Source organism: Xenopus laevis, chromosome 7L, assembly GCF_017654675.1.
Source record: "Xenopus laevis strain J_2021 chromosome 7L, Xenopus_laevis_v10.1, whole genome shotgun sequence".
NCBI classification, from domain to species: domain Eukaryota; kingdom Metazoa; phylum Chordata; class Amphibia; order Anura; family Pipidae; genus Xenopus; species Xenopus laevis.
Genome location: NC_054383.1, coordinates 136,550,378 through 136,573,557, shown reverse-complemented (window position 1 = coordinate 136,573,557; position 23,180 = coordinate 136,550,378). Strand labels below are relative to the sequence as shown.

General features: G+C 40.4%; 1 protein-coding gene across 4 annotated transcripts in view; it reads left to right on the top strand.

Moving 5' to 3' along the window:
* Positions 1 to 23,175, top strand: part of pax7.L (paired box 7 L homeolog) — a 113,903-nt gene extending 90,728 nt beyond the window's left edge. For all 4 annotated transcript variants that reach the window (XM_018224609.2, XM_018224607.2, XM_018224608.2 and 1 more), the window contains 2 exon segments: positions 15,469 to 15,715; positions 20,844 to 23,175. In XM_018224609.2, the coding sequence (XP_018080098.1) occupies positions 15,469 to 15,715; positions 20,844 to 20,959 (363 nt within the window). In that variant the 3' untranslated portion in view covers positions 20,960 to 23,175.
* Positions 23,176 to 23,180: the final 5 nt, after the last annotated feature.

The following is a 23,180-nucleotide window of genomic DNA, read 5'->3' as shown; positions in this document are numbered from 1 at the left end:
AGAATTGCTCCTGTGTCTTACCCCCCTATGTAATAAAAAGACACTCAGTTTGCCCCAGAGCAGTAACTGTTAACAGCCAATAAGATGTTTGCTTTTAAACACCTTGCGTCTCATTCCATTCCCCTTTTAGATTGTAAGCTCTTTTGCACATGTCCTTCCTCACCTTTTTTGACCAGTACTGGTCATTATGTGTTTAACTCTGTATGTTCTATGTTTGTAGTTCATGTTATTTCTTTGTATAAACACAGTTATTTTACAGCTCTGCGCAATATGTTGGTCCTCTAAAAATACATGTTAATAATGATAATAATAATGTGACCAGTGCCTTTAATTACACATAATCATAACACAGAAGTCTTTAGGGTCCTTGGTTAGCTATGAATTAGGGAAGGGAAGATATTGAGGGGTCTTGTCTGGCCCATAAGGTGCCCATATAAACAGTCTTATCATTTAGCAAGTTCACCAAACCAGTGGATCACTCACCAATATGCCCACCTTGAGATGGGCGATATCGGCCTGATCCAATCATAGGCACTAGAGCCCAATAATTGTATCATATCGATCATCAATGAACCATTTTGGTTGTCGATTTTTAAATCTTTCCCATTTGGCATCGGTAGGGATATCCCATCGGAGGGCTCCATACGCTGCCCTATAAGCTGCCGATTAGTCTGTCAGTGTATAAAGACCAGAACTCTTCCAGTAGGGCTGCACTGTTCTTAGAAGTAAATAAAGGACCACTATGTAGTGTGTCTGTACTTGGAATCCTTTTAACTCCTTAATGATACCGAGTGCTAAAGAGCCACTCTCCAGACTAAATGTGGCCATAGACGTAGAGATCCGCACGTTTGGTGATGTCGCCAAATGAGCGGATCTTTTCCCGATATGCCCACATTGAAGTGGACATTATAGGGCTGATCTGATCGTGGGCCGTAGGGCTCAATAATCGGATCATAATGCATCCAAAATGGGTGGTTGTGTCGCGGGACCGTAGAAACCTACAGAAATGGCCCTGATTTTTTAACCTGCCCGATCGAAATCTGACCAGATGTTGATCAGGGAAGCCCATCGGATGGTCTCACACACGGGCCCTAAGCTGATGACTCGGCCTGTCGGCAGCTTTTATCGGCTCATGTAAGGGGACCTTAAAGGTGGCCATAGACGCATCGATAATATCGTACAGAATGTATTTTATTACAATATTTGAAGCGTGCGGTGGGAGATGAGCCGGCTGATATCGGCAGAAGACTTGGACATCTTTCGACTTGTCAATCGGGCGAATTTGAAGGAACCCGACCATCAGCCTCTGTTAGTGCTGAATTGTGTTAGTGCTGAATTGTGTTAGTACTGAATTGTGTTAGTGCTGAATTGTGTTAGTGCTGAATTGTGTTAGTGCTGAATTGTGTTAGTGCTGAATTGTGTTAGTGCTGAATTGTGTTAGTGCTGAATTTGTGTTAGTGCTGAATTGTGTTAGTGCTGAATTGTGTTAGTGCTGAATTGTGTTAGTGCTGATTTGTCAGATACAGGTAGAATTCTATTGTTTCAATATGTATATCTGATGATTCAGCTGTAACATGTCTATATAGAAAACCAATGATCTTTCCTGCAACCAATGGAGCTAAGATGGTAATGTTAAATCTATAGGCACCTTAAAGCAAATCTCTGTCTCTGCCTGCACCTTGACCTACACCTGTGCCAGTAAATCCATTAATATCACCCTCCAGGGGGCTCACGGAGGTTTTTAAAACCTTTCAGCATCTGGCATTCCATGTATCCCAGCATGTGTCCCCCAGCATTCCCTCTGTCCTGGGTCAGTTTGGAACATTCCCGAGGTGTAGAGGTCACTTGTCTGAAGTCCTGTTCTCCCATGAAAGTCATGTTTTTTCCTTGTAGTTTTTGGATGAACTGCTTGTCAGTTTGGTATCATGTGACCCTGTATTAACTGCGTGTAAACTCGGTATCACGTGACCCTGTATTAACTGCGCGTAAGCTTGGTATTGTGTGATCATGTACAGTATTTGATTATAATAGAGTCTATGGGAGATTGCCTTCCCGTAATTCGGAGCTTTCTGGACTATGGGTTTCCGAATAAAGAATCCCACACCTGTAATAATCATTGACCTAAAATTTCATTGTTTTTCTGTTAAGTGACAAAGTGGTAAATGAACCCAGTTAAAAAGGGATTTGTTTAAAAAAAATTATCCAGAAAGCTCTGAATAACGGAATGGCCATCTCCCATAGACTCCATTTTATCCAAATAATCCAAATTTGTAAAAATGATTTCCTTTTTCTGTGTAATAATAAAACAGTAACTTGTACTTGATCCCAACTAAGATATTATTAATCCTTATTGGAAGCAAATCCAGCCTTTTGGGATTATTCATGTTTAATTGATTTTCTAGTAGATTTAAGGTATGAAGATCCAAATTACAGAAAGATCCATTATCTGGAAACCCCCAGGTCCCGAGCATTCTGGATGACAGATCCCATACCTGTATAAATAAAGTGGTCCTTTAGTTGGTCTCTCTTCAGCAGGAGGAGGTTGGAGCCTTAATGAATTTCATGGGAAGATTCGGCGTCCAGACCCTTTCAGGAGAATCAGGAGCAAATCAGGAGAATGATGTGCGTGTCCCATTGCGCAGGACTCGTAAGAATGGCGGCAAATTGAATTATCACCTACTGCATTTTGTACTTGGGTGAAATGTGCAGGTCTTTCTTAATAGAAACTATGTATGTATAACAGGGAAATGCCATTGAGTAATAATAATAATAAAAATAATACAAATAATAATAATCATAATAATAAAATAATAACAACAATAATAATAATAATAATAATAATAATAAAAATAATAATAATAATACAAATAATAATAATAAAAATAAAAATAACAATAATAATAAAAATAATAATAATAATAATAATGGCTGGAGTGAGAGAATAAGGATGATCAGTGACAATGTAAATGTGCTGTATTTGTATACTGGTTACTACTTACCTTTTACCTGCAGGCAAGGGATACCCTCCCTCATTCTGTAAAATAGCCAACACTGTTCATATCAATATACAAAATACAGACTCATTCACTAAAGGACATTTTTTGGGGAGGTTCAGGCAATGAAAGCTGCAATAAGCAGCAATGTTATAGTGGATACATGAAATCAAATCAGGACAGGTTTGGTTTATTATATAGGTATGGTTTATTATTAGTGATGGGCGAATTTATTCGCCAGCCGTGAATACGCAGCGAATTTGCGCGATTTGCTGCCGGGAAAAAAATTTCGCAAATTCGCCCATGACTATTTATTATACAGGTATGGGACCTGCTATACAGAATGCTCTAGACCTGGGGGTTTTCCACGTAATGGATCTTTCCGTAATTTGGATATTTAAGCCATAAATCTACTAGAAAATCATATAAACATAATGGCTCAGGATTATGTACTGTTTTCTTGTTCATCAATAAAAATATAAGTTATATAAAAAAAAAAGAAAATCATATAAACATGAAATAAAGCCAATAGGCTGGTTTTACTCTCAATAAGAATTAAATATATCTTAGTTGGGATCAAGTACAGGTATTGGACTGGTTATCCCAAACCATCAGTACCTGAGGTTTACCAGATAACGGATCTTTCCATAATTTGGATCTTCCTACTAGAAAATCATATAAACATTAAATAAACCCAATAGGCTGGTTCTGCTTCCAATAAGGATTAATTATATCTTAGTTGGGATCAAGTACAAGATACTGTTTTATTATTACACAGAAAAAGGAAATCATTTTAAAAAAAATTGGATTATTTGGATAAAATGGAGTCTATGGGAGATGACCTTTCCGTAATTCGGAGCTTTCTGGATAACGGGTTTGCGGATAACGAATCTAATACCTGTAATTGCTTTTATTATGATAATTAAGACATGTATGTGATCCTTTATCATTTTCGGGAGCATGAGGAAAGCGAGGAGGTGTGAAGGGTTAAGGAACTGACGGAAAGAAGCTTTCCAAATTAAATTAGGCCAAATAGAGACGGACGGACAGACAGAGCAGGGGGAGAGGAAGGTTAATGGAGCTGACGCGTTTAAGTGGTGTGAGGACTTAACGTATTGTGAGATGTGACAGCTTGTTTTCTGCCCTGCTAATCGCCCCTCACTGTCCTGTCCTTGTCTCTGCCCAATTTATGTCACCGCCAATCTGTCTCCTAATCTGCCTCAATTAGTTCCCTGCAGCCTCCCCACCCAAACATGTACAGCCGGTGCAGCAACTGGCTCCCTCCTCTAGGAAACGGCTCAATTATCCAACTTGTGCTCACCATTGACTCCAAGCTGCTAGTCCATTTGAGAACCACACAGCTCAGCTCGGCAGAAACTTTATTTGAAAGAGAAAACCCCTTCATAGGGATGCAAGGTTCTGATGGTAAAGCCACACCTCCCAACATTTTGGAAATTAAAAGAGGGACAAAAGATTGGGCATGCGGATTGTGGTGAAAAAGCTTGACCCCACCCATGTATCTGGCCACACCCCCTAATTACCATGTTCATTTTACAAAATTTGGCAAGTTATGAACGTTTGAACATATTCTGTGGTTTTTATGTGTTATAACAGTTTTGCTAATGAAGGTGAATTGCCCTTTAAGCTGCAAGTCACAGTTTCTCCAAGAGACTTGCTTATCTTAAATTGTTACAATTGTTTATTTGCTTATCTTAAATTGTTACAATTGTTCCTTTGCTTATCTTAAATTGTTACAAAAGTATCTAAGTGCTCTCTGCCAAAAGCCAACTAAGTTAGAAACATTGTATATTTTTCAGGCTGTTCAGTGCAGGAGATCAAAGAGAAAGTCAGGACATTTCAGTAACAACCCGGGACTGTGGGTTGAGCTGTCAAAATGGGGAATGTCCCGCATAAAACGGGACAGTTGGGAGGTATGGCAAAGGGCTGTGTAGATTGATACTGCCCATAGCAACCAATCAGATCTTTGCTTTTGTTTTCTTACTTGTAGGTGACTATTGATGTGTAATTGATGATTGGTTGCTATGGGCAATATCACCGGTGATGTTTTTCTCTAGTGTTTCACACGGCATGATACATAGGCCCCATTGTGTGGAAAACAACAATATGCCAGTGTATTACACTCCTTTAACTATTGAAGGACTGTGCTTTAAAAGTAGTGTTTTTCCCAGGATGTGACAAATTCTGCACTGCAGGACAGGAACCAATCAGCAGCTGAGTGGACCTGATAGGGAACTGAAACCTGTCTTCTGGCAGAGAACACCCCCCCCCCCACTCCTCATGTGAGACAGGGGCAGGATCTGATCCATAGGGAGCCCAGTAAAGGGGCCTTTTTAAAAAATAATATTCATTTTCAGCCCAAAGTGAAACTAGCGACATATTTTGTCCGTTATTTCCTACAAGATTGGAGGGGTATTTAGTTACACTATGGGGGTTATTTATTAAAATCTGAAGGCCAAAAACCCAAAAAATTTGTGTTTTTTTTTTTTACTAAAATTTTTAGTGGGTAAAAAAATCATGAATTTTTCGAGATTTATTATACCCCAAGGATGGAAAAAGTCTAAATCTCAAAATCCAGCATCTCAGACCTGCCAAGGTTGCATTTAATTCAATGGGAGAAGTCCCAAAGAGATCCTGATCTGCGCTGGGTTTCGAAAAAAAATTTCGGTCGGGAAATCCCAAAAAATTTGTATGCTTCGTTTTATTCACAATTTTTTCGAGTTTTTTTCCTGTACAGGAAATTTTCGGCAAAATTTATTGATGAATAAGGGGGAAAACCAATTTGGTCGGAGTATTTTTCAGAAAATAATGCGATAAATTCGGACTTTGATAAATTGGCCTTCCCATGTCTTCTTTAAAAGAGAAGGAAAGCTAGTGCAAGCTGTAACACTGTATTTATTCTACAGAATGCTTTACCATACCTGAGTAACCAGCTCTCGAAGCTCTCTGTTTAGTATAGCAGCTGCCATATTAGCTTCCTGTGACATCACTTCCTGCCTGAGTCTCTCCCTGCTCACTCATAGCTCTGGGCTCAGATTACAGCAGGGAGGGAGAGAGGAGCAAACTGAGCATGCTCAAGCCCTAGAGGTTTAAGCTGAAAACAGTTAGTCTGATACAGAAGCCCATGAGTACACAATAGAAGGAAAGAAATGTGCTGTTTCTTTTGACAGAGGACTCAGAGCAGCATTACTTTGAGGGGTTACTGGTGTATTTATATAGACCTTTCTGATAAAGCTTACTTACTTTTAGCCTTTCCTTCTCCTTTAAATAAAATGATCCTCCTGGCTGAATTTTTTTATTGTTGGCCTTGATTTTTCCCAATGTCGGTGCTCACGCATTTGATCGCTATTTGTGGCACTTAAATAAAAGGCCCGACGCAGCCTGAATAAACAATATCATAAGAGGTAATATTTGCCCTTTATTGAAACATCCGCCCAGTGCTGAGCCAGAATGGAGAAAAGGATTCACTGTCCCTTTTAATTGGCTTGTTTTCATGCAAAACCCCCATCTCTGTCCCCCTCAAATTGATCTCACAAGCACCTGACACAAGTGAATCAGTGTGAATGGGACCTGTCATGTGTTTTCTGTCTCTCATTATCCCCAAACGCAACGTCGTCTCTGCTCAGTGAGGCCGGGAACCTAATTACAATCAGCCATTTGCAGCGTGAAAACGGCGTAATTAAATTTATTCACTCGTTCTCTCTAAACAGTCGTATCTTTCCAACAATCGCTCGGCCTCCTCTCTGGTTCCCTCCTTCCCGATATCTGAGGCCTCTTTTTTTTTTCCACTTTCACAAAAAAAAATGTTTTAAATAATTTCTCGTTACCTGACTGAGTGGCGTACAGAAAGCAAAATGGCAGCTGGGTTAGCGCTTGCCGGAACTGAAAAGCAAAACACAATGGAAACACTTTACAGATGTTTAGTTCTGGCCGGGGATTGATGGACATCTGCTTCCAATGTCGCCCTGAACTGCTTGAAAAGCTGAAGTTTTCTCCTACACAATCTTTTATATGAGGTGCCGAATGGGCTGAGGCTTCGCTCTCGCTACATTAACTATTAGGGTCCCGGGAAAACTTGCTTTTAAATTCTGTGTCGCATCGGAGCTTAAATCAAAGGCAACAAACCGTATTCCTTCATGACTAATGGATATTAGCAACTGGCAGTTAGTTCAAATAGAGTTAAAAGGTTGAACTTGATGGACGTGTGTCTTTTTTCAGCCTAACTTACTATTTTATACTATGTTATACTTACGAAGTGTCGAAGTGAAAATTCGAATCAAAAAAATTCGAATTTCGAGCTATTGTTTGTGTACGTCAGCTAGGGAATATTCCACAAAAAAAAAACGAAAATTCATGTAATGTCTCTTTAAAAAATTGACCAGTTACCATCTAAAACCTGCCGAATTGCTGTTTTAGCCTATGGGGGACCTCCTAGAACCTATTTGGAGTCAACCTTGAATCGAATTCGATCGAATACGATGTTACTTCAATTCGTACGATTCGAAATTGAATGAAAACGCCCGATTTACCTAGAAAAAAAACCTTTGATTTTTTTAATAAATTTCAGGGGGTTTTTTTATTCAAAATTCGAACCCTTGATCAATCTGCCCCATACAGTTGCAACGATTGAAAATGTACATCGGAAAGTTACCTGGAATCACAAATTTATTTTGCTATTTAAAGGGCTGGTTCACCTTTAAGTTAACTTTCAGTATGTTATAGAATGGCCAGTTCTAAGCAACTTTTCAATTGGTCTTCATGATTTATTTTTCTTGGTTTTTGAATTATTTGCCTTCTTCTTCTTCTTCTGACTCTTCCCAGCTTTCAAATGGGGGTCACTGACCCCATCTAGTTTTTTTATTTCATTTTTAGACCTCTAGAATTTACAAAATTCTCGGTCTCACTGAGATCTTAAAGGGGCGGTTCACCTTTAAGTTAACTTTTAGCAGTGATCCCCAACCAGTAGCTCGTGAGTAACATGTTGCTTATCAATTCCTTGGATGTTGCTCTCATGGGTCACAAAGCAGGTGCTTGTTTTTGAATTCCAGGCTTGGAGGCAAGTTTTAATTGCATACAAACCAAGTATAGTGCCAAGTAGAGCCTCTTGTAGGCTGCCAGTCCAAATGGGGCTACTAATAGCCAATCACAGCCCTTATTTGGCACTGCAAGGGACTTTTTCATGCTTGTGTTGGTCCCCCACTCTTTTTACATCTGAACGTTGCTCACGTGCAAGAAAAGTTGGGGCCCCTGACATTTAGTATATCATAGAATGGCTTATCCTAAGCAACTTTTCAATTGGCCTTCATTTTTTTTTTTTATAGTTTTAGAAGTATTTGCCGCCTTCTTCTGACTCTTTCCAACTTTCAAAATGCTCTGTAAGGCTTCAAATATATTGTTATTCCTACTTTTTATTTCTCATCTTTCTATTCAGGCCTCTCCTATTCATATTCCAGTCTCTTATTCACATCAATGCCTGGTTGCTAGGGGAATTTGGATCCTAGCAACCAGATGGCTGAAAACGGGAGAGCTGCTGAATAAAAAGCCAAATAAGTCAAAAACCACAAATAATAAAAAATGAAAACCAATCACAAATTGTCTCAGAATATCACTACATCTACATTCTACATCAGTGATCCCCAACCAGTAGCTCGTGAGTAACATGTTGCTCCCCAAACCCTTGGATGTTGCTCCCAGTGGCCTCAAAGCAGGTGATTATTTTTGAATTCCAGGCTTGGAGGCAATTTTTGGTTGTATAAAAACCAGGTGCACTGCCACACAGAGTCTCAATGTAGGTTGATAATCCACCAAAATGACCAATCACAGCCCTTATTCTGCACCCCAAGAACATTTTTCTTGCTTGTGTTGCTCCCCAACTTCTTCAACTTCTCGATGTTGCTCATGGGTTGAAAAGGTTGGGGATCCCTGCTCTACAGAGGTGAAGCACCCCTTAAATAAACAATTTCTGGGGGGGGGGTCCCCTTTAAATAAATGTGGCAGAAAAGCAAACTATTACTAGGGGGGAATAAATTTCCATTGAGCGCTCGGAGCTGTGAAGCTGGATAATGACGTTGCTGATGGGCTGATATATCTCCAGTATGTGTTAAATGGAAGAAGCAGCGGCTGATATCGCTGGTGAGTCTCTTATCTGCCCCTGTCTCTGCTCATCTCACAGTCCAGTTGGAGAGATCACCCTAAGCCTCAGCTATCGGGGTCTGTGATTGATCAGAGAAGCAGCGAGGGGCTCTCATATCGAGCGGCAGAAGAGACGCCCCAGGCCGGGATAAAGACACTTTAGGGAAAGTGCTGAAGCTTTTTCACATTTATCCAACGCTCCACTAGAGAAGAGATGAGGGGGTTGGTGGCAGCGGTGGGCAAGTTCTAAAGATCTCAGGAAATCTTGTTTTGAAGCTGTAAGTCAGTGTGAACTCTCCATTACTGAAGCCTCGGGGGGAAAACAAAAGCCGGGAGAGGGGGGGGGAGCTGTACCAGCTTTAGCCGAGAGGGTGACAGAGAGGTGAGGAGCGAATATAAGAGCCTCCCCCCAATCTCACATTCTGTTCCATTTACAGATTTTCATGGGCCAATCTGCAGAACAATGTCTTTTTGTTTTTTTATTGCAAAAGTTTGTGGTGCGTTTTAGGGATTTGTGTGACTCTAATAACCTCTTGTAAGTGCTGCAAATAAGTGGCAACTCCTTCTAGACTATTGTGTGCCCAGAACATTCCTTCTCTGTATATTTGTATTTAAACATATGGGAGGAGGAGGTGCCATATAGATTCCCTTAGACAGTACAGTATGAGGGTATAGCTTATTGTGTGCCCAGAACATTCCTTCTCTGTATATTTGTATTTATACATATGGGAGGAGGAGGTGCCATATAGATTCCCTTAGACAGTACAGTATGAGGGTATAGCTTATTGTGTGCCCAGAACATTCCTTCTCTGTATATTTGTATTTATACATATGGGAGGAGGAGGTGCCATATTGATTCCCTTAGACAGTACAGTATGAGGGTATAGCTTATTGTGTGCCCAGAACATTCCTTCTCTGTATATTTGTATTTATACATATGGGAGGAGGAGGTGCCATATTGATTCCCTTAGACAGAACAGTATGAGGGTATAGCTTATTGTGTGCCCAGAACATTCCTTCTCTGTATATTTGTATTTATACATATGGGAGGAGGAGGTGCCATATTGATTCCCTTAGACAGTACAGTATGAGGGTATAGCTTATTGTGTGCCCAGAACATTCCTTCTCTGTATATTTGTATTTAAACATATGGGAGGAGGAGGTGCCATATAGATTCCCTTAGACAGTACAGTATGAGGGTATAGCTTATTGTGTGCCCAGAACATTCCTTCTCTGTATATTTGTATTTATACATATGGGAGGAGGAGGTGCCATATAGATTCCCTTAGACAGTACAGTATGAGGGTATAGCTTATTGTGTGCCCAGAACATTCCTTCTCTGTATATTTGTATTTATACATATGGGAGGAGGAGGTGCCATATAGATTCCCTTAGACAGTACAGTATGAGGGTATAGCTTATTGTGTGCCCAGAACATTCCTTCTCTGTATATTTGTATTTATACATATGGGAGGAGGTGCCATATTGATTCCCTTAGACAGTACAGTATGAGGGTATAGCTTATTGTGTGCCCAGAACATTCCTTCTCTGTATATTTGTATTTATACATATGGGAGGAGGGAGGTGCCATATTGATTCCCTTAGACAGTACAGTATGAGGGTATAGCTTATTGTGTGCCCAGAACATTCCTTCTCTGTATATTTGTATTTATACATATGGGAGGAGGTGCCATATTGATTCCCTTAGACAGTACAGTATGAGGGTATAGCTTATTGTGTGCCCAGAACATTCCTTCTCTGTATATTTGTATTTATACATATGGGAGGAGGAGGTGCCATATTGATTCCCTTAGACAGTACAGTATGAGGGTATAGCTTATTGTGTGCCCAGAACATTCCTTCTCTGTATATTTGTATTTATACATATGGGAGTACAGCCCCAGTCTCCCCCATGAAATTACTTTATGTGCCATATTGGCTTTAGCATTTTCCTATGAACTAACTTATATTGATAGAGCAATAAGAGTGTGAAAACCCACTGAAGCTTTACAACCACTCAGCCCATAGACTTAACAGTATCTCGTTCCTATTGTTTTGGTTGTTGATCATCAGAAAAAATCTTTTTACAGAATCTTCACAACCTGTAGTTTCTTCTGATATTTTATAAAAATCGCCAATAACAAACAAATCGACTTGTTTCCAGTAATCATTGACTAACACAGTGCTATATGAATTCTGGAGCACTCTTTACATATATTCCTTTTAAATCCCCTTCTGGGAAAAGCCACAAATCCCATTTTTTCGCCTATAAGTCGGTAAAAAAGCTGCTAATTTCAGAAAGGAACGAGGAGCTTTCTATCTACAGACACATCCCCTATAAATGAGATATTACAGGGAATTACTAAGAGGGATGTGAGTGACTGATAAAAGCTCGAGCTGCTTGTGTGTGGGCTACGAGTGTAACGGATCATACCACCTTGCGTGTCGCTTTCCCTTTAATCACCACTATACATGGCACATTCCACCCCCAAGTAGATGATATAAGGAAGGCACTTTTATCCTATCTCTGACTTTCATGTAGTGTCACTTTCTGTACCATCCCCCTGCCGGGGCCAAAGAACTTGGAAGAGCTGATGGAGTAGAGATGAGGGGTCCCTAATTGCTCTGGAGCATCTAAAGCTGCACTCGCTTTATCATAAAGGGTGCAGATTTCCCTGGCTGCAGACTCCACGGACACAGACCCTCAGGCCCAGCTCAGAAATAGAGGGAATTAATTACATTCCTTTTTTAAGTCTCCCCTTCTTCTAAAGTCTGGAGAGTAAGAAGAAACCTCCCTGGGGGCAAATGTCTGCAGAGGAAAGAGAGAGATTGGATAGAGAGGAAGGGCATGAAGGCGAGTAACTGCCATTATTCACCAACGACCTGCTTGCCGGCACAGAGACACTTCCATCATCATCATCATCATCATCAGATTAGAGGGGCAAAAGGATTTAATGTTGGGGTAACTTGGCTTTGTCTCAAGCATGTGTACTGGGATGTAGCACTACATTTATATGGAGGCTTATCCTATGAAGGATAATAAAGGCAAGAAATCAAGTAGTGTTCAGCCTGTGAGCAATTACAGGCTTCATATCAGCTGGCAGTTGGACAGCAGAGGTCCCCAAACCATGGTCAGACCACTAGGCACTTACAGTCTAATGCCCTGCCCAGAGGAACTTACAATCAAGTAAAGCCCTGGCAAACAGAGGATCTTAATCCAGGGCCAGGGTGAGACTGGGCCAGCGGGGCACGGGTAACAAAACTGTTGGACCCCCAGCCCTTGTGGAACCCGCCTGCCCAGACCTGCTATTGGCGCTGCCCCTCTGACCTCCCTCCCGGGGCTGGGGGAGGGCCTGGCTGATGTGTCTTCTGGGGGGCCCCAAAGCAGCAGCAACCCCCCAGTCCGACCCTGTCCAGGGCATGCTCCCAAAAATCCATGCAATCTAAGATACACAATGGTCCCTAATGGCCAGACAGCTCTGCTACAGAGAGCTTACAATCTAGGGCACAATGGCTAGATGGAGAGAGCAAAACCGCTCCGACTCACCGCAAGTTGATCAAAAGTAGCCGGCACAATGAATCCGGATCTGGGTGCTGGAACTTCGGCGTCCCACGCCGTGAAGAGTGAGGATAAATGGAGAAGAGCGATTCCGCACACCAGGCCGTTTTAGTTAAAATAGAAAATCTTTATTGAACCATGTTTAAAAATACACGCTGTGGTTTCAGCTTGACGCGTTTCGGCTCAGCTGCCCTTAATCATAAGCTTATGATTAAGGGCAGCTGATCCCGAAACGCGTCAAGCTGAAACCACAGCGTGTATTTTTAAACATGGTTCAATAAAGATTTTCTATTTTAACTAAAACGGCCTGGTGTGCGGAATCGCTCTTCTCCATTTATCCTCACAATGGCTAGATGGCCAAAGAGCGTAGTCACTGCCTTGAGCACTGAAGTCAGTGTCGGACTGGGACACCAGGGGCCCACCCAAAAACCTTAGACCAGGGGCCACTCTCAGTAATATTATTCTTCCTCTCCTCACTCAACCTCTATTCTCCTAGTCTCTTTTCTTTATAGACTATAATCTATTAATTGTTCTTGTATCCGCTTGGGTATCTTCTGGGTACTCCAGTTTCTTCCCAAATTACATGAGAATACAGGCAGGTTCATTATATATATATATATATATAGAGTATAGTGTATGTAAATGTGATAGGGAAGAATATGTTGCAGAATGGGCTGCTATTGTATCAATAAAGCCTAATAATGGAGGTTGTGATACTGCAGGACGGAACTTGAATACAGAGCAACTGGGGTTTTGTTCACATCCAGCCTGTCTGGCAAACTAGAGGTTAATCTGCGAAACTGTGACTGATTAGGGGCAGCAGCACCCAGGGGGTATCGGTGGGTGCTGGGGAGGAAGTTCACTGCCATTCACTGAGCTCTGATATCCCTGCAGATAAAGCTTTGCAGATGCAACTGGTTTTGGTTTAGTGATGGTAATAAGAAATACGTTAAGCATTTTATAGAGGCTGTGCAAGGGGTAAAGCCAAGTTTTACATATCCAGCAAGTCCCCTCTATCAGCACCGAGCTTCAAACACTTCCGGAAATAAACGGTTCAGTTCATTTGCTTTTGAATCTGACCTGCGAGCTAAGAAACAAAAGCAAATGGACTGATCAGTTACGTCCTACGTGGTCCCTCCTCCTTCAAGTCGATGACAAAAACTGGCCATACACGGGCCGATAAAAGTGTTTGGGGGCCTCAGATGGGCTTCCCCAATCGATATTTGGCTGAAAGTCGGGCAGATGTCGATCACAGGTTTAAAAATCCCGTCGGAATGCGGCATCATCTCTTCATTGATGCAGTCCCGCGATCCGACCGCCCCTATTGGCTGCATTATGATCCGATCGAAATCGCCAAACGAGAGGATCTCTACGTGTATTGGCACCTCAAGAGTAGCCATACATTATAGGATCCGCTTGTTTAGTGAGGTTGCCAAAAGAATGAATCTTAACCTGATATGCCCACGAGAGACAGGGCAATATGGGGCTGATCCAAACATTCAGCCCTTCGGCCAAACAATCGGATTATAACGAAGGAAATCGGTGCTGACGGGTCGTAGAACCAGGGGCGCGCCGTCAATGAGGCGAGCTGAGCCACTCGCCTCAGGCGGGAGCACCTGAAAGGATTCCAGGGGCGGCAAAAAGCCGCTCCTGCACCTTTAAGAGCCGAATTTCCGGTTTTTGAACCGGAAATTCGGCTGTACTATTGCGAGAGAGCGCAATTGTGCTCTCCGCAATAGTGTGTCTGCCTCCCCTCCCGACACGTAAGCTGGTGAGGGGGGGCGGCATTGCAGGAGCCGCCTCAGTCAGAATCGGCGCTGCGTAGGACCACATAAACTGCCCAATGCAGTCAAAACCTGCCCGATCGATATCAGGCTGATTTTTGGCCCAATCGTGGACACCCATTGGAAGCCCCCACACATGGGCAGATAAGGTGCCAACTAGGTGGCCATACACGGGCAGATTAAAGCTGCCGATATCAGTCCTTTAGACCAATTCAGCATCTTATCTGCCCATATGGGGGGCTCCCAATGGGTCCTCCCGATTGATATCAGGACAAAAATCGGCCACATATCGATCGGTCAAGTTTGATTTTTTTGTACGATCCAGGACCACATTGGCTAGTTGATGCCGTCCTGCGACCCGTCAGAGCCCATTCATAGTATTGTAATCCGTTCATTCGTTCGGATTCATCCGATATTGCCCAGCTGTTAGTGGGCATATCGGGTTATGATCCGCTCGTTTGGCGACCTTGCCAAACGAGCGGATCTTATAATGTATGGGCACCTTTGAGGACCAATATTGGCAGCTTTAATCTGCCCGTGTGTGGCCACCTGAAGAGATAAGAGAGCTGCAAGGAACGAAGTAGTGTTCTGACTATTATGTTACACATCCAGCCTTCATACATTACATCTTTGCCTCACTAACTGCATTAGAAACATATTATTTTATTATCATTTACACAGCCTATCTATTTACCCAGTTTTATTTTTACACTGAACTGTTCCTTCACGTTTCCACCCAGTCTTGGGTATTGGTGGGGCACTAGGAGTATCTTGGAGTATCCCACCAATATTCGGTCAATATTCATATCCAGTCTTCCTGTTGGATTTTGAAATAACTGGTTTGTCGTGTTAAATGGTTTTCTGTTAGGAGACCCCCCACAGAGTAGATAATCCCAGTTATTATTTCATTGTGATCATAATTTAACCTTGATGTAGACATAACCTAACCGGCTGCTTTGTGTCTCTCTTTGTGTTGCTCCAGGTTATGAGCATCTTAAATAGTCCCGGTGGGGTTGGACCTCAGTCCCAGTCCGATTTCTCCATCTCTCCTCTGCACGGTGGACTGGAAACCAGTAACTCTCTCTCTGCCAGTTGCAGTCAGCGCAGTGACTCCATTAAGTCTGTAGACAGTTTGTCCACCTCTCAGTCCTACTGTGCCCCCACTTACAGCTCAAGCGGCTACAGCATGGACCCCGTGGCTAGTTATCAGTATGGCCAGTATGGACAAAGTAAGTACTAACTAGCCAATCTGCATTGTATAACATTATGTGTTGTCTGTGTATGTTCTTGTTCATTGTCTGTTCTAATGTATGGACGTGTATATAATAATATATATATAATGTATGGACGTGTATATAATAATATATATATATATATATATAATGTATGGACGTGTATATAATAATATATATATAATGTATGGACGTGTATATAATAATATATATATATAATGTATGACGTGTATATAATAATATATATATATATATATATAATGTATGGACGTGTATATAATAATATATATATATAATGTATGGACGTGTATATAATAATATATATATATATATATATATAATGTATGGACGTGTATATAATAATATATATATATATATAATGTATGGACGTGTATATAATAATATATATAGTGAATAAAGTACCCCCTTTTGTAAAATATAAGGATATTATAAGTTACCGAGGAGTTTCATGACTATATAAAAGTACGAGGCCGAAGGCCGAGTGTTTTTATACAGGTCATGGAACTCCGAGGTAACTTCTAATATCCTCATATGTTACAACTGGGGGTACTTTATTTATTATAATACACAAATTTCAATGAGTCGTGACAGAAATGACATCAGAACTCACCGTTTATAACTGATGACATCAGAACTCACCGTTTATAAGGATATAATTTACAGGATATTCATGGCTTTTGTGTATTATATATATATAATGTATGGACGTGTATATAATAATATATATATATAATGTATGGACGTGTATATAATAATATATATATATAATACACAAAAGCCATGAATATCTTGTAAATTATATCCTTATAAACTGTGAGTTCTGATGTCATCAGTTATAAACGGTGAGTTCTGATGTCATTTCTGTCACATGACTCACTGAAACTTGTGTATTATAATAAATAAAGTACCCCCAGTTGCAAAATATGAGGATATTAGAAGTTACCTCGGAGTTTCATGACCTGTATAAAAACACTCTGCCTTCGGCCTCGTACTTTTATATGGTCATGAAACTCCTCGGTAACTTATAATATCCTTATATTTTACAATAGGGGGTACTTTATTCACTATATAATGTATGGACGTGTATATAATAATATATATATATATAATGTATGGACGTGTATATAATAATATATATATATATATAATGTATGGATGTGTATATAATAATATATATATATAATGTATGCTGCTGCTGAAATGTATTGCAGGGGCTCTGCTTGTTGCTGAGGGTTTTTCAGGGGTTAAATTATTTGCTGAAGTTTATTTTTGGGGCTGCAGTCTATTGCTGAAACGTCATGAAGGTGCAGAGTCTGTAACTGAAGTTTATTCACACTCCCTGCAATATATAAACTGTCAGAAACTCCACTAACTCACGCCCCGGGCCAGGGAACACTGGATTCTGTACTTCCCAACATTTTGGAAATAGAAAGAGAGACAAAAAAAAGATCCAAGTGGCGCAAATGTTTTGGCAACGTCCATATTGTGTCCACACCCCCTAATTACAATGTTCATTTCACAAAATTTGGCAGGTTATGTTAAGTTTGAACACATTTCTGTGGTTTTTATGTAATATTACAGTTTTGCTAATGAAGCGAATTGCCCTTTAAGCTGCAAGTCACTGTTTCCACAAGAGGCCTGCTTATCTTAAATCGTTACAATTGTTTCTTTGCTTATCTTAAATTGTTACAAAATGTATCTAAGTGCAGCTGCCGGCTATTCTGGCCTCTCAATTACGTTTTAGAAACTTAGATCTCCTGCACTGAACAGCCAGAAAAAGATACAAAAGAAAGTTGGGACATTTCAGCAACACTACAAAACGAAAGGGTTCACTGCTGAAATAAATGCAGTTTTGAAAAATAGAAAATAAACAGGGGGGCAAACTCACAGTTCACCCCAGTCCAAGGTGTATACACCTAGGAACCTAGGATTTTAATCCAACGATCGAAAGAATATCCTTCGATCAAAAAAACTTAGGAAAGCCTATGGGGACCTTCCCCATAGGGTTTGGTAGCTTTTGGATGGCGAACTAGTCTTAAAGAGACAGTACTTCGACTATGTGAGTTCCTCCAAAAAAAATAATAAAGCAGCTAATAAAAACCAAAAAAAAAATTATTAGGACATGGCCTGACGCATTTTGTGCCACTTACTCATATTTGTTCAGTAACAACCCAGGACTGCCGGTTTAGCTGCCAAAACCGGGACTGTCCTAAAAAAAACGGGACAGTTGGGAGATATGCTGTATGCCCCCTTTTTTGCCCCTTAAAGCATGGGTTGCATGCCAGGGAAACTGCAGTATTTCCACGGGTGACGCTCACTATATAATTAAGATTGTAAAAAATGATATTCTAAGGCATTGTGCAGTTTTATGAGCTGAAATCCAGGATAAGCAACATGAAGCCCTTTAGGTAATGTTTAACTGCAACTCCCAGCATCCAACATCTACAGCACCACTAGGAATTTGTTTTTATAAACAAGTCCCTCAATGAGCAGCTCCTATACCCGGGCACACGGCCCATTCAGCTCCATCTCTGCTCCCCACATTGACAGGACAGAGAAGCGTGAAGAGACTCCTAATGGATATGACAAGTTTAATAAGAGTCCTGTCTGAACCAGCTTTCCCCCCAGGATGGGGACTGACACGCGGCTGACGCTTCATATTTGTTTACTCATTGGCAGTAACTGTTAGATCAGAATTAATTTAATTTGGGACATTAATGGGAGGGTGGGGGGAAGAAGCTCTCATCTTGTTCAGAACGGAGCTTTTCTGCCTGAAGGTTCCACGATCTTCTCTTAACACTCAAGTGACACAAATGCTGTAATGCAAATTGTTGTTCCATGAGAGTAGATTCCAGGACATTTAAATGCAGTAAGAGGTCATCCAGTAGTAAAGCAGTAGCCAAATGTGTTTTTATAAAAGTAAAAAAAAATCTTTATTAGGACATATGTGAGCCTGACGCGTTTTGGGCACTTACTCATAGGCTAGTGGTCTCCCCTGTTTACAATCCTTATAAAGGGGTGTTGACCAATTAAAATGCATGACATCATACTTAGCCAATCGAGGCCTCGTTACAGAGACATGAGCCAATAGAAGTTGATTGCCTGTGTTGCAACATGCTGAGCCTTATCCAATAGGGACGTACATCTAGTTAAATGGTGTCCAATAAGGACACGCATCCAATTAAACAAAAAATAGCAAAACAAATAACAAATATACTAAATACAAAACCATAAACATTGTGATCCAAAATTGTTAAATTTCAGTTCATACAACAAATGATATAGTGCAAAATTTTACCCAAATAGGTCACAATTATTAACTATTAATTATTAAGTTGAACATATTATCCACAAGATAGAATTGTCTGTTTGATAGACAGGGAGGGAACCCGTGTTAAAACACCACGGACATACTAAGTGGAGAACCCAATCCTAAGTAAATATGGTTATTTCAGATGCATTTTAAAGAAAAAATGGGAAGTATAGGATAAAAATCTATATTAAAGATAATATCCAAATCGGGAGTGTTCTGGTAGCCAGACATTCTAATTCTCCAGGACACTCACAGACTTGTATGGAAAAACATGCCTTTATTTTGCTATATTGTATTATTTGTGGGGCAAACCAGCAGGGCTGCTTTTAGTGGTGAAGGGCTAAATAAAACAGATACTGGGGTTTCCCAATCTTGCTTTGGCTATACAGGTATGTGATCCGTTATCAGGAAACCAGTTATCCAGTAGACTCAGAATTATGCAATGTCCGTCTCCCATAGACTCCATTTTCCATCCAAATACTCCAAATGTTTTTAAACGATTTCCTTTTTCTGTATAATAATAATAATAATAACAATAAAACAGTCGCTTGTACTTGATCCCAACTAAAATATAAATAATCCTTATTGGAAGCAGAACCAGCCTATTCGGTTTTCTAATACATTTAAGGGATGAAGATCCAAATTACGGAAAGATGTTATCCGGAAAACCCCAGGTCCTGAACATTCTGGATAAAAGGTCCCATACCTGTATATGAACTTCACTACTACTACTAAACTTACTCACCCATCTGGCCCATTTATACTCGCCATCCCACAGCCACAGTCCATTAGCAAATGGATCACATGACAGTTTGATGAAACTGCCTGGCAAGTTAAATTAACAAGAATGATGCAAAAATGCCAATAACTGCACCATTATAAATCAATAACAAATATCAGTCCATGGATGCATAACATGTGACCAAAAAAATGTGAGTTTTTCTCTAAAAAATTTAAAGACCAAAATATGATAAAAAATTCAAGTAATTTATTAGAACATAAAGGTGAAGGTCTGACGCGTTTCGTGCCTACTGGGGCACGTACTCATAAGCTAATGAGCATACCCCTGAACATCTCTTTTCAGTAGGCATGAAATGCGTCAGACCTTCACCTGTGTGTCCTAATTAATTACTTGAATTCTTTATCATATTTTGGTCTTTACTTTTTGGAGAAAAACTCACAATTACTTGGCCACATGTTATGCATCCATGGACTGATATTTGTTATTGATTTATAGTGGTGCAGTTATTGGCATTTTTGCATCATTCTTGTTATTTTAACTTGCCAGGCAGTTTCATCAAACTGTCATGTGATCCATTTGCTAATGGACTGTGGCTGTGGGATGGCGAGTATAAATGGGCCAGATGGGTGAGAAAAACTCAAATTTTTTGCCCGTTGCCTGCCAAGTTAGTCAAGTTCTATGAGTGACTGCATGAATGTAATTGTGTGTCTGTATAATAACAGGGGATTATATATTTATATGACTTTAAAGAAGAGCAACAGGGCAGGAGAATGGTTTCTTCAAGTCAACAAGGCCTATGTCTGGATGTAAGGCTTGGAAAACGACTCAGTCCGTAGAAATTAAATACATGAATGGATTTTTTTTTGACGAGGAAAGTTTATGAACAGGGCCCTAAATCTAAACAGTTTGCTCTTCAGTTTGGTCTTCAGTGAATCTCTGTAAATATGTTGGGTCAATAAGGGATACTAACTGTCAACGTCATGTGGGCAATGATATTATATGAATTCATCCCTCTTGTGTGTTTTTTTTTTTTGTTCCTGTTTCTGCAGCCGCTGTTGATTACCTGGCAAAAAATGTCAGCTTGTCAACACAGCGCCGGATGAAACTTGGGGACCATTCAGCCGTATTAGGTCTTTTACCCGTGGAGACCGGCCAAGCCTACTAAAGCAAAGCCATGATAGTAACTTGCACCAGAATCCTCTGAGAATCAGAGCAGCTTCTACATCTTCTGAGACCTGTCCATTGCTTCATCTCCTGCTTCAGGACAACAACATCAAGGTGCTTCTCCACTAACCACCTCCTAACTCCCTGCCATGTAAGTCAACTGGCGGTTCTTCCCAGGAGTCATTTCCTGCACTTTTATTTTTAAAAAAATTAAAAATATTATGACAAATGTCTGCCACTTGGTGACAAACTGAAACAGTCAAGTTTTGGGAGGACCAACTCTTGATATTGATCTCCCAAGACGATAAGCTCTGGGTAATAGAAGGAAAAAAAACGATTTTATTTCTTCGCCGGCATTTTTCTTTTCTTTCTCGATTTGCCTGTAACAAAAAAAAAGAAGAAAGAAATCGACAGCCTATTTTGGAGTAACGTTAAAGGACCAATGAAGACTTCAGATATGACTTTGCATCCTTGTATTCGCTGTGGATTTTGTGCTGGAAATTACAGTTCAGTGGATATTTATGCAACAATTGTGATGGAAAACAATGGACCTTTGCGAAAATGATTGAAATTTGGAAAACTCAATTTCTGCAAAATTTGCAGATTTAGAAGCACGTTATCTACTATAGGTAACATTAAATGCAACTTCTTTGTGTATAATGATGGCACTGTTTCATGAGCCCTAAAGTAAGTGTTTTTTTGGGGCTGATTGCGTCCCACTTTAAATGTGTGATACAAATGAATAGAAAACGTTTGCAGGGAGAAATATTGGGCTTCAGCTTCAGCCTATAGAGACTTTGCACAAGGTATCCATGTGATCTTATTGTTGGTTTTGACATGGGTTCAAGCACGTCTGTGTAGGTTTCCAAATCCTGCGCTTTCCTCCAAGGACCACAAGAATATTCGCTGATTCTTAGGACCAATACCAATTTCCAGAAATTTTTAACAAGAGCTCACTTTTCTTCAGTTTGATTGCTAAATATTTGAAATGGTGTCTTGTAGCTGACTGTCCCCTCCCAGGTCGGGAAGCTTGGGCTTGCCAAATGGTCCAAAGAGGTCCATCAAAAAACAAAAAAACAGAGACAAAAGCCGGACTGTGACCAAATGGGCCCCGAAAATCATAGAAATAGTAGTATTATAGGGCACAAATGTATATGTTCACGAAATTGTTAAAGCGCGGCCAACTTTAAAAATGATGTAAATAAGGACGTTGTTATTCCCTTCTATGTGAAAGAAACTCCTAAATCATTCCAGTGAGAAGATTTCGTTTTGAGTTTTCTTGTGGACCGTAATATTGACCGGATGTTTTAGTAAGGTTCCTGTAAACTAATTGAGTGGTGTCGTCTGAAAATTTATATATCAAAATCCCAAATTAAAAAAAAATAAATAAAAAAAAAGTCTATTTAAAATAATGTTACCAGAGAAAGCTAAGGGTTGAAGAAGCACAATCGGATTCCGAAAAATAACCCCCAGCTTTGGTTGGATTGTATTGGAGAGAGATGGGCTGAAACGTTAAGCCATTTGGAGCATAAGTGAGTATGGTGACGTTAAATAGCATTCCATCAGTGGCGTAACTACCAGGGGTGCAGAGGGTGTGATGGCACCTGGGCCCGCACCCTCTTGGGGCCCACCGGGGCCACGATTATGGATATCGTGGGTGGTTGGGCAGGGGGAGATTTTACAGAGCACGCGATTCATAGGGGGGAGGGCCCGACACCAGGGCCTGCCGATGAGTAGTTACGCCACTGCATTCCATCAACATATTCCTGAAGAATCCCACTATAATCTCATGGATATATGGACATTATGCCTTTTTTATACTTCTGCAAAAAACAACTCTGTTGAATGTAGATCCGGGACTTCTATGTATTTTACTTCTAACATGGACTTGCTTGTTCTAATCTACATCCCAGGAGCCACGTAACTAGTTCTAGATAACATTCCATCCACTGCCCCTGTATCTGACTCACAGCTACCTTGCTTCACATGTGTAAATATATATATATACATATATATAATCCTGCTATAATTTATTCAGCTATATTATGTGGTAGAGTAGGAAGATAAATCAATACTTGTTTTATCGTGTCTGTGCTAGCAGATGTTTGCATTGCGCTGATGACCAGCAGCGGGGGGTCTACCTGCCGCCTGTATGTGTTTTCTGTGCACCTCAGGCATTCCTGTTATATATTAAAGAAGATTCAATTCTAACCGGCAGCAAT